Here is a 12,550-nt window from a genome sequence, read left to right on the forward strand (position 1 = left end):
ATTAAATGAAGCTGCCAGTTGAGGACTTGTGAGGCATCTGTTTCTCAAACTAGACACTCTAATTGTCCTCTTGCTCAGTTGTGCCCCGGGGCCTCCCACTCTTTCTATTCTGGATAGAGCCCGTTTGCACTTGGATTAGCTAACACAATGTGCAGGAGTGATGGTTGCTTATAATGGGCTTTACAATGTCTACACTGTATTTTGGATCAATTATATGTTATTTTAATGGGGGAAAAGTAGGCTTTTCTTTCAAAAACAAGGACATTTCTAACTTACCCCAAACTTGAACGGTAGCGTATCTTAATAATCTTACCAATGACAGTTGAAATATCAGGTGTTTCCTTAACACCACTCATTACAGCAGCCACGGAAGAGTGTATCCCATCAAGCTTGTTAAAATTGGCAACAGAAAAAGAGTGTGCTGGTGTAAAAGATATGCTTTGTAACTCCAATGTATCAGCATTCCTTGTTCCGAAGCTAAATGTTCTTACTCCATCCCCTCTCAATGACTGCGCAGGTCCCCTTAAGTCATTACTAGATCTCCCACCACTGAAAACAAATAGATATTGAGGCACACCCTCTGCACGTCTGCCTCCAGCTGAAGCAGTAAAGACATTGTCTCTCACAAACTGCAGTGCTGTGCCAGTGTTGAGGAGTCTTCCAACTTTGTGCCTCATGGATCTTATTGAATTAAGCACATCATTTTTAGAAGAGTATGAATTCAGATAGAAATTGGGTGTGGCATCCCGACTGTACTGAACAAGGGCCACCCGGTCGCCATTTTCCTCCACATTAAGACTCTCCACTACTTTCTCTGCAAAGCGGCGAATCCCAGCAAAGCCAGTTCTAGAGTCGTCAGATCCGTCAATGAGAAATACAACATCCTTTTTGTCAGATTCTGAAATGAAGATAAAGAATGGTTGCAGAGAGAAAGGAAAGCCACTTTTCTGAGAGGGCACAGAAGCAAGGTCATTGCTAGCATAACATTATTCTTTTAAGGAGAAACACCTTAGACACACATCTATATTTTCCTCAAAGGACATGTAATAACATAGATAAGATCCTTTACCAGAACACAGAGAACACATGCCACTACAGAAAAATAGAAATGGCTACAGCTTACCAAAATGCATGGTAGGGACAGTTGGCACTAGTTGATGGGATGCTTCTGTTAACAATGACAACAATTCTCCCTGAATTGTGGGAAGGTCTTCGAAATCAGTAATAGAAAGGGCGTAATTAGGTTCATGAGATATCGTTTGTAGTTCAAGGGTGTCGGCATCTCCTGTGCCAATACAAATTGAAATTACTCCCATTTCTTTGAGCTTTGTGACAGGGGTTCTGATATCATCTCTCGATCTTCCACCACTCAGCAGTATCAGTATCTGTGGAACACCTTGCAGGCTTCTACTTCCATTGGAGGCAGTAAAGACATTGTCCCTCACGTACTGGAGAGCTGTTCCAGTATTTAGAGGACTTCCTCCTTTGTGCCTCAGACCTCTTACGGCATCAAGAACAGAATATTTTTTTGAATGCATACCCAACTTGAAATTGACCTCTGCTGTGTCACTGTATTGAACCACAGACACATGATCTTTGTTCCCATCTACATTGAGTTTTTCCACAACTCTCTGAACAAAGTCTTGAATATCTGTAAATCTTCTTCGGGAATCATCAGAACCATCAAGTAAAAATACAATGTCCCTCCTGGTATCATTTGATGCATCTATAAGCATTTACAAAATTGGTTAATAACATTTTGCATATACATTTAGGGAATTCAATAAACTTTTAAATTAAATACATCAATATTATACTAACTGAATTGACCAACTACAGCATAACTGATGATTGCAGTCTTACCTATTAATGTTGTTGGCAAGTTAGTAGCGGTCATTTCAACTCTCTCAACAGCAGATACTACTTGCTGTTGAATGTTTGGGAGATCGTTGTAATGTGTAGCAGAGAAAGCATAGCTAGGTTCATATGAAATTGTTTGAAGCTCAAGTATATCGGCATTCCTCATTCCAACCACTATTGCCATGACACCAATTTCTTTCAAGTTTGTAACTGCATTTCTAACATCATCATTGGACCTTCCCCCACTCAATAGAACCAGAATTTGAGGGATGCCCTCTTGGCGTCTGCTTCCGGAGGAGGCAATAAAGACATTGTCCCTGACATACTGGAGAGCTGCCCCAGTGTTGAGGGGTCTCCCTCCTTTGTGCCTCAGGCCTCTTACAGTGTCAACAACATCTTCCTTTGTTGTGTAAGTATTCAGATAGAATTGGGCCTCTGGTTCTCTGCTGTACTGGACAACAGAGACTCGATCTTTGTTCTCCTCCACAGTGAGTTTCTCCACTAGTCTTTGCACAAAGTCACGCATAGCCTCAAATCCATTTAGAGTTTCATCAGAGCCATCCAGTAAAAAAACAACATCCCGTTGTTTGGATTCAGTTTTATCTAGAGATTCATATGAATAAAATGTCATTTGCAGGTAAAATGGTAAAGAAAGATCATGGAAATGTATATTTGTGACTAGAAAGTGATAGCTACATTTTTCACCAGGCATGCTTAAAATAGTATCATGAATATACTGGGTAAGACATCCAGCTATTTTCAGCAAGAAGGTATCAACCTGAAATGTGACAGATTAAATGGCTAATGAAGAGAGGTAGAGAAATAACTCCTTACCTACTACAGTTCGTTGATAAAGTTTTGGCTGACGAGGGACCCTTTTTACAAGTGACAAAAGCTGCTGTTCAATACTTTCAAGGCCATCGAACCAAGGGACAGAAAGAGCATAGGAGGGGAAACGAGCTATTATTTGGAGCTCTAATATGTCTGCATTCCTTGTACCAATACAGAATGGTACAATTCTGTTCTGTTTCAAAGCAACAGCAGCACCTCCAACATCATCTTGAGATCTTCCACCACTCAGCAGTATCAGTATCTGAGGGACGCCTTCTTGGCCTCTGCTTCCAGAGGAGGAAGTAAAGACTTTGTCCTTTACATATTGGAGGGCTGCCCCAGTGTTGAGTGGTCTACCCCCTTTGTGCTTTAGGCTTCGAATAGAACTTAGAACACTTTGTTTTTCTGGATATGTGTTCAGTAAGAAATGGGCCTCTGGATTTCGGCTGTACTGGACCACAGAAACTCGATCTTTGTTCTCTCCAACATTGACATTTTCCACTACTCTTTGAACAAAGCCAAGCATGGCTGGAAATCCACTCCTAGTATCATCAGATCCATCCAAAAGGAACACTATGTCTCTCTGTGCAGCATCTAATTCAACAAAAGAGAACATTGAATGACCTATTTAATAATAATTTAATAATAAAACCATGACAGATACTAGGCCAGGCAGATATACATGCACAAGGACGGCATATCAATAGAATGTAGTAAACACATGGTCAGAAATATTATCCATTATATATATTTGAACTATGATGACTTTCAGGTCATTACATAAGCTCTATAAATATTGCCAAGCCTTGTAACCATGGTCATCAATGCAACAATACAAAGAAATAGGATGTGAAATTAAAGGGATTTAAAAAGGTCTCAAATGACAAAATATTTAAGAAAGTTTGTAGAGCGAGATTTTCAGTTTCAGGAAAAATATGTCAAGATGTGAAATCAAACACTCCTTCCATGAAGGAAGACGAAGATGGTATGCTTAAGACAGCGGATAATCTAAACTAGTGTAAATCAACTAGACAATGATATACTGTATAATTGGTTCAAGAGAGAGCTTAAACAGAAAGGACCAGAAAAGCACAGTTTCCTGATTTTAAACAATCAAGAAAAGCATGATGTTTCTGGAATGTGGAACAAGAAAGCGGAGATTTGGAATTTGTATGCCAATAGAAATGTCTTTGCAAAACAGTAACCCTCCCAGCACCATCTCTGATGTTGTGTTTGTATAATTATGAGTAGGTGTATATTGGACAAATTGGACAAAGGCAAGGATCTCCGGCTGTATGGACAAAAGTTCACCAAAGACGGGTAGGTTGAAAATAAATCTGGAAGAGTAGGCAATGCATCGAAGCTCCTCTTGCCTTACATGTTTCATCCGAATGACAAAAGAAAGAACCCCAAGATGTTTCAGATCAGATGCAGAAGCTGTGAAGTCATCATTAGACTCTCCAGCAGTTAACAAAAACAAAATCTGGGGAACCTCTTCCAGATGCCAACTCCCGGACGAGGCAGTGAAAACACTGTCCTTAACAAACTGAAGAGCTGCTCCAGTGTTGCGGGGTCTTCCTCCTTTATGCCTTAGGCTTCTAACAGCGCAGATGACAGCCCTTTTGGTTTTGTGAGCTTTAAGGCGGAAGTATTCCAGAGCATCGTCACTGTATTGGACAACAGGAACTCGAACATTGTCCCCATCAATGTCAAGTTCATTGGCCATTCTTCGTATAAACTCTCTAATGGCAGGCAATCCATTTCTGGAGTCATCTGAACTGTCAAGGAGAAACACTATATCCCTTTTGATGTTCTCTGTATCAAGTAGGTAGTGAAGATAGATAAAAATGGAATACATTGACTAACAAATATATTATAGAAAAGGCATGTAGGTCGTCATTGTAAGTAAGATTTTGTTCTTAACGTACTTGCCTAGTTAAATAAAGGTTGAAAAAAAATTAAAAGGCATGTAAATGTTTTAAAAAATTAAACATTGTTAGGAATGTTTGAAGCTGAATCTGAACACCAGGCATATCAGTGGAAAAATATCACTGACAGAAGAAATGACTGCAAAATTACAGTTGTGGTTAGTTGCCTGTCTCAATACACATTCACATGCATATTTGCAAGGGTGTATGATAATCTGGAGTAGTGTATGCAGGTTTTGGGAGCACTAAACTACTGTTCTGAAAGGTATCATCACAAGCAGAACAACAAGGAATAATATTTTCAAAAAAAGTTGGTATAGTTTCTCCATACATGGTTGAGGTAAGAGATAAAGAGAGAGAACATAGTGAAATGGGGGGAAATTGTTTTGGTTTAAGAGAATAAAAAGCCAATAAATACTCTGAATAAAGACATTTAAAAATACTATTTTTTCAATCATGCAACCAAATACTAGCATCTTTCACCAAAATGCATAACATGTATCGACATAGCAGGAAATACTCTACTGAGACTATGTTTACCAAAGGCTTAGGTATCTATGTATTTACAATGCTTCAACTTCAGCATTGTTCCAAAGATAAAGAATATGGTATATATATTGTATTTAGCATACTCAGATCCAATCTGAAGTTCTTACCTACTAAATCAGGAATCCCAGGTGTCACATCAGGAATCCCAGGAGCTACTGATTCTTCGGTGTCTTTCGACAGGCTTTTAAGCACAGCAACAAGCTGTGGCTGGATTGTGGGCAGCTCAGAGAACTCGGTGACCTGGTATGTGAAACCAGGTTGGAAGGAAATCATTTCCAATTCACGGACATTGGCGTCCCCAACTCCGACCCCCAATGACACAATTTCCAGATCTTTAAGAGCTACAGCAGGACCCTTAACATCATCTCTGGATTTCTTGCTAGTCAAAAGGATCAGAATCTGGGGCACACCTTCCAGTCGTCTACTGCCAGAGGAGGCTGTAAAGACACGGTGTCTTACAAACTGGAGAGCTGCCCCAGTGTTTAGGCTCCTTCCACCCTTGTGCCTCATTTTACTTATGGCATTAATAATGGCATCCTTTGTTTTGTGAGAGTTTAGATAGAAATGGGCCTCTGGTTTGTCAGCGTACTGAACCACAGAAACTCTGTCTCTGTTCTCCTCCACAGATAGTTTACCCACTATACTTTGAATAAAATCTCGCAATGCTGGGAATCCACTCCTTGTGCCATCAGAACCATCCAGCAGGAATACAATATCTCTTTTCACAGCATCAGTATGAACTGAGATAGCATAAGCATGAACCGAGGCTAAGACACAACAAACAAGGCACGTTTAGAAGAAAAATACATCACAGCACAAAGAGCATCATCAACACAGAACATGACAAAAACCTTTGCTTACCTTGGTCCAGAATGACCTTCAGCTCTTCCTTGGGAAGGCTCACATAGCTATTGAGCCTTTGTTGTACCATATTGAGCTGGCTGAATTCCTTCACATTGAAAGCAAAGGATGGGTTGTGAGAAATGGCCTCGATTTGCTTAGGGTCTGCATCCTTGACACCAACGCCAAATGGTACCACTCCATCGGTCTTTAAAGCGCTAGCAGATTCCTTCACACTATCCTTTGACTTGCCTCCAGTCAAAACTATCAAAAACTGGGGGACATTTTGGGCCGCACGGCTACCATGAACCGGGGACAGGATAGTGTCCTTCATGAATTTCAAGGCCATTCCGGTGTTTAGACTCCTTCCACCGGCCAGTCTTAGATCATTAACAGCCCTTAACACTTCAGCCTTATCCTTATATGTATTCAGGTAGAAGTTGGGAGCTGGCCTCTCACTATGTTGGACAACTGAAATCCGTACTCTATCTTGTCCAATATCAAGAGGCTCAATGACTTTGATGATAAAGTCCCGGATGTAGGGGAAATCTGCTCGGACATTATCCGAGCCGTCAATCAGAAATGCAACATCCCTCTCACCTCCAACAACTGCTGTGAGAAAAGAGTCAATGGCATTACTTTTCAGTTTGTTCTATGTCTTTAATAGAATTTTAAATGTTTAAATATTTAATATCCACTGTTAAATCCAAAATGTACTGATAAAAGCTCAAATACAACATAAAGCTTACCAGGTTCCTTGGTTATTTCGATGTCTGTTACTGAGATGTCGGTGTCGCCGACCACAGTAATCAAAGGAGTCATGATCTGTTCAACAACACTTGGTAGGCTAGAAAATCTGCCTTCGTGGTAAGCCAAGTTTGGGACGAAAGCGACCGTCTTCAAGTAGGCCTCATCTGCCTGGCCGGCACTGACTGTGAAGGTCAGTACACCCGCCACAGCCACTTTGTCTGCAATCTTTTTAACCTCATCCTGGGATGGGCCTCCAGTGATCAGGAGAAGAACCTGTTGGACACCCTGCCTCTTACGTGACCCAGTCGAGGCCTGGAACATGTTGGTAAGGGCATAATCCATAGCCGCTCCAGTGTTCAAAGCAGATCCTCCCATTAGCCTGAGCTGATCAACTCTAGCCAGCACATCTTGCTTTGTATTGTGTGTGTTCAGGTAGAATTCGATCTTTGGGTTCTCTGCAAACTGCATAAGCCCAATGCGCACCCTGTCGGGCCGCACGTCCAGCAGGTTTACCACGCCGACAATGAAATCCCGCACATATGGAAGATTGGCACCCCCAATGTAGCTAGAGCCATCCACCATAAAGACGATGTCTCTGACTACTCGCTGGGTCTGCACTGTTGTAATTTCAACCACTGGGGAAAAAAACAGGGGAGGAAAAAACTATCATCATTACATCTAAAAAAATCATTACATCTATTCTAATATTCAAGTTACAACTATTAGATGTCAATGATTTTGAATAAAGCCCTAGGTGAGGGGAGTTCCTAACTAATCAGTGACCTTAATTGATATATCAAATACAATGGAGGAGTGAAAAACTGCAGAATCTCGGCCCTCCATGGAATGAGTTTAACACCTGTGCCTTTTGGAGTCTTGGGGTAAGAAAATGCCACCGGACATGTGAGGTATACATTTTATGTAAGTAGCTAGTATGAATCCTAGTAACAATAGGAGAGGAGCATTACCTGGCTCTGTGCGTTCCTCAGTCACCACAACCCCAGATAGAGTGGAGAGGAGAGAGACAATCATCCTTGGGTTGCGAAGCAATATGCGGAAGTCCTTCAGCATGAAGACCAAACTCTCATCAATGGCAATCTGCTTCAGCTCCTGCTCATCGGCAGTCTTAGAGCCAGCGGCCAGGGTCAGAACCCCCATGCGCTGCAGTGCCTCAGCAGCCTGCCCCACACTGTCACTGGACTTTTTACTGGTCATCAACAGCACCAGCTGGGGCACACCCTGCTGAATACGACTCCCCTTTTCAGCCCTCAGCATGTTGGTCCTCACAAAGTCCAGGGCCACCCCGATGTTCACCACTTGTCCCGGTCTTGGCTTGAGTCTTCCCAGAGCCGCATTCAGGTCCTCCTTGGATCCATATGAGTTCAGGTCTATCTCAAGTCTGGCAGCGTTGCTGAACTGGGCCACACCTACTTGCACTTGGTCCGGTCCGATTGGCATGGTGTCAACAAACTTTTTGATAAACTCTCGAAGAGAGTTGATCGTTGTGGCACCCATAGTGCTGTCAATGAGAAAAATGATGTCCCTTTTTCCCACTTCCAAGGCTGAAAGAGAAAATACAATTACACATGTTAGAGAAAGCCCTGATAAAAGCTAACTATTATTAGCTAAATAAATCTAATACAGCTGTGATACTCCCTTAATAATGGTTGCATAAATTCACAAAGCATGCCATGTTTAAGAAAGGCACACAAAAATGGATTTTAGAATTCATACTGTATTAATAAAGGTGTAACATCTGTGTAAACATAGCTGCACAGCATTCTGGGAATTACAGAATGGTACCATTTTGGAGGTGTTCTAGATTAATTTTATGGTGTGCTACCAGTGGTGTAAAGTACTTAAGTAAAACTTATTTGAAGTCGTTTTTTGGGATATCTGTACTTTACTATTCATATTTTTGGCAAATTTAATTTCAATACAGTCCTAAAGAAAATAATGTATTTTTTTATGCAATACCATTTTCCTTGACACCCAAAAGTACTCGTTAAATTTTAAATGGTTAGTACGACAGGAAAATTGTCCAATTCCCTCACTTACCAAAATAAAATCCCTGGTCATCCCTACTGCCTCTGATCTGGTGGACTCACTAAACACAAATGCTCGTTTGTAAATTAAATCTGAGTGTTTTTTATTTGTATTAATAACCTCTTAGAGCTCGGGCTGAATACTGCCCCCTTTGGAGACAGTGCGTGCCCATAGTAAACTGAAAATATTTTTTCCCAAAATTGCTAATATATGCATATAAAAATTCTTATTGAATAGAAAACACTCTAAAGTTTCTAAAACCGTTTAAATTATGTCTGTATGTAAAGCAGAACTCTCAGGGCAGCCATTCTCCCAAACTCTCTGTGGACAACAGAAAAGTTGGGTCAACTTTGACGTCATCGCCCCCACCCTTCCCAGGCAGCTACCGATCCAGGAACAGTCTCTATCTCTTCAGCGCGATGCCTGCTTTCAAATGGCACGTTCATTGTGAGAATCCCACGAGCCCTACACGTTTGGCGGGCGAAATTGCTCGTGTCCCTCTGAAAAACATGCACTCTATAGCGCTCGGCCTATTTGGAGTACGTTCTTTTCCATGATCCAGCATTTGAAGCCGGTTTGTCTGTTCGCGCTGATCTTTGTTCTACATGCTAAAAACATCCTAAAGCTCGATTTTGCACATCGTTTGACCAGTTTAGTCGACATATAATATGTAAATTGGAAGTTTTGATGCGCAAGAGTGCTGGACCAGAAGTCATTTTTGATGCATTTCAGCTGAAGCTGTTAGCATATGCTAATACAGGGACACACAACGTGAAACCAAACGATGTATTGGGTAAGTATGACTCCTTCTACGTCTTCTGATGGAAGAACATCAAAGGTAAGGGAATATTTATGTGGTTATTTTGGGTTTCTGTGGACTCCAAACGTAGAGGAGACATACTGCTAATATCTGAGCGCCGTCTCATTGTATAGCCCAGTGAACGATGTCTGTAACGTTAAAAATAAATGTAATACAGAGGTTGCATTAAGAAGAAGTGTATCTTTGTAAATATATGTAGAACATGTATATTTAGTGTGTGGAGGTTAAATATTTTTAGGAATATTTGTTTGCATTGTGCGTTATGGTAATGAGCTTGAGCCGTAGTCACGATCCCGGATCCGGGATGGGGAGCTCTATTAACTAGGCACGTCAGTTAAGAACAAATTCTTATTTTCAATGAAGGCCTAGGAACAGTGGGTTAACTGCCTGTTCAGGGGCAGAACGACAGATTTGTACCTTGTCAGCTCGGGGGTTTGAACTTGCAACCTTCCGGTTACTAGTCCAACACTCTAACCACTAGGCTACCCTGTTGGAGTGTGCTCCTGGCTATCCGTAAAAAAATAAATTTTTAAATTGAAATTATTTATACTTTTACTTTTGAAACTTAAGGACATTTTAGCAATTACATTTACTTTTAAAACATAAGTATATTTAAAAGCAAATATTTTTAGACTTTTAGTCAAGTAGTATTTTACTGGGTGACATTCACTTTTACTCGAGTCATTTTCTATTAAGATATCTTAACTTTTACTAAAGTATGACAATTGGGTACTTTTTCCACCAGTGTATGAAACTAGTTTAGGAGAAGAGTGTAATTGTGTAATACTAATAAAATGTTATTTCTTCACAGGAAGAGGTGAAAAGATTTGCAGTAGATCTGTACTTTCGCAAAAGTTTTTTAATGTTGACTGTACTATAATGACTCTGTTTACCAAATCTTCATTGAGAGCATTTACCATTTTTGTGTAATGTTTGTTGGTTTGGCAATGCCACCGTCAGACAGAAAAATATGCTGAGATTCAAACAGACAGGCTTGGATGAGGTCAGGCTCCCCATCAAGGCACCCCCCTCCAGCAGGAAAAATAGAATTAGACAAAACTTTTTGTCAGGTGTCATTTCTCTCCTAAAGAGCTCGCGCTAATTTTCCTGTCCACCCAGTAAGTCTCTTTCATTGGTATACAATATACTGTATGTAACTGTTATGAATTTTGTATTGCCAATTTGTTCTCTACAGTATGTTAACACCACGTTTAACATGTACATGATACTGCAACAACATTTCCCCATGGGGACAATAAAGTCAGTAAAGTAAAGATCTTGTTAACCGTATACGCGGACATCTACTGTATATCCAAGTGGGACAGTAAGCTTATCTAACCAGCTACAGTAACTAAACTATACCAAACCTACGTTATCATGTTGCTCTTTTGTAGGTCAGCTAGTTTGATTACACATGATCTAAATAGCCAAATTGTCTAAACTGCGGTATTTCAGTATTCAGTTAAAACTACGTTTTGTAATGCTTGTGCACTTGTTAGGTTTGTTTTTTATTATCAATCTGGCTTAAGTTAGAAATCAAGTCAGGATGCTAACCTATCTGTTTTTTTGTCATACATTTCATTACAATGCATTGTCCTATTTGTGAAATGTTATCTACCACTATTTCAATAGAAAAATGTGATTAATATATTCAATTGAGATAAATAAGGAGTGTAACCTCAAACCCCAAATTTCAAGCACCTGCTGTCTCACAATTACATATATAGGGTAGCCCCCAAAATTACTCTTCTTATCTGTCAACAGTCTATGCAAGAAGTTTGATTGTCATCTCAGGAATTCAGCCTTCTCTGTGATGATCTTACCAACCCCCTTTTTCTCACCTCTGAGAAGCAGTTACATTCTGTAGGTTTGATATGTGATTGGAGATTAACTTTACAGTAATGCTATTGGTCAACAACTCCAATTTAATGCTATTGGTCAACAACTGGATTTTGAATCCAAACAACTCAGATGATTGTAAAAGGCTCTTAAATTAATTGTTATTTCGTTCCTGACCTACTGTGGTGAGATTATTTTTGTTTTTCTTTCTTTCCTCCGATGAACTATTGGCCATGGAACAAGCCATGGTTTCTTTGTCTCTCTTTGTCTCTTTCTCTGATAATGCTTGGAATAATGCCTTGTACAAAGTATTCAGCACCCTTGGAATTTTCCTATTTTGTTGCCTTACAACCTGGAATTAAAATGGATTTTTTGGGGGGGGAGGGGGGTTGTATCAAAACTTGAGTGTGCATAACTATTCACCCCCCCCCCAAAAAAAAAAAAAATAAGTCAATACTTTGTAGAGCCTCCTTTTGCAGCAAGTACAGCTACAAGTCTCCCGGGGTATGTCTCTATAAGCTTGGCACATCTAGCCACTGGGGTTTATGCACATTTTTCAAGGCAAAGCTGCTCCAGCTCCTTCAAGTTGGATGGGTTCCGCTGGTGTACAGCGATCTTTAAATCATACCACACATTCTCAATTGGATTGAGGTCTGGGCTTTGACTAGGCCATTCCAAGACATTTAAATGTTTCCCCTTAAACCACTCAAGTGTTGCTTTAGCAGTATGCTTAGGGTCATTGTCCTGCTGGAAGGTGAACCTCCTTCCCAGTCTCACATCTCTGGAAGACTGAAACAGGTTTCCCTCACGAATTTCCCTGTATTTAGCACCATCCATCATTCCTTCAATTCTGACTAGTTTCCCAGTCCCTGCCGATGAAAAACATCCACACAGCATGATGCTGCCACCAACATCCTTCACTGTGGAGATGGTTTTCTCGGGGTGATGAGAGGTGTTGGGATTGCACCAGACATGGCATTTTCCTTGATGGCCAAACAGCTACATTTAGGTCTCATCTGACCAGAGTACATTCTTCCGTATGTGAATCCACTCATTTTGCAAAGTAATTAAATACATTTGTACTTAG

General features: G+C 40.5%; 2 protein-coding genes across 5 annotated transcripts in view; both read right to left on the minus strand.

The window, feature by feature from the left end:
* Positions 1 to 12,550, minus strand: part of LOC115107642 (collagen alpha-3(VI) chain-like) — a 110,168-nt gene that overhangs the window by 81,526 nt on the left and 16,092 nt on the right. For all 4 annotated transcript variants that reach the window (XM_065011660.1, XM_029631135.2, XM_029631118.2 and 1 more), the window contains 3 exons: positions 7,727 to 8,320; positions 6,758 to 7,393; positions 6,030 to 6,620 (listed from right to left, as the gene is read on the minus strand). In XM_065011660.1, coding sequence (XP_064867732.1) covers positions 6,030 to 6,620; positions 6,758 to 7,393; positions 7,727 to 8,320 — 1,821 coding nt within the window. The remainder of the gene's footprint in view (positions 1 to 6,029; positions 6,621 to 6,757; positions 7,394 to 7,726; positions 8,321 to 12,550) is intronic.
* LOC135565315 (collagen alpha-3(VI) chain-like) lies at positions 3,272 to 5,948 on the minus strand (the record flags this gene model as incomplete). Its single annotated transcript, XM_065011669.1, has 1 exon — positions 3,272 to 5,948. A coding segment is annotated over one exon (750 nt), but the record flags the coding sequence as incomplete, so codon positions are not given.

This window comes from Oncorhynchus nerka, linkage group LG3 (assembly GCF_034236695.1).
Source record: "Oncorhynchus nerka isolate Pitt River linkage group LG3, Oner_Uvic_2.0, whole genome shotgun sequence".
Classification (NCBI taxonomy): domain Eukaryota; kingdom Metazoa; phylum Chordata; class Actinopteri; order Salmoniformes; family Salmonidae; genus Oncorhynchus; species Oncorhynchus nerka.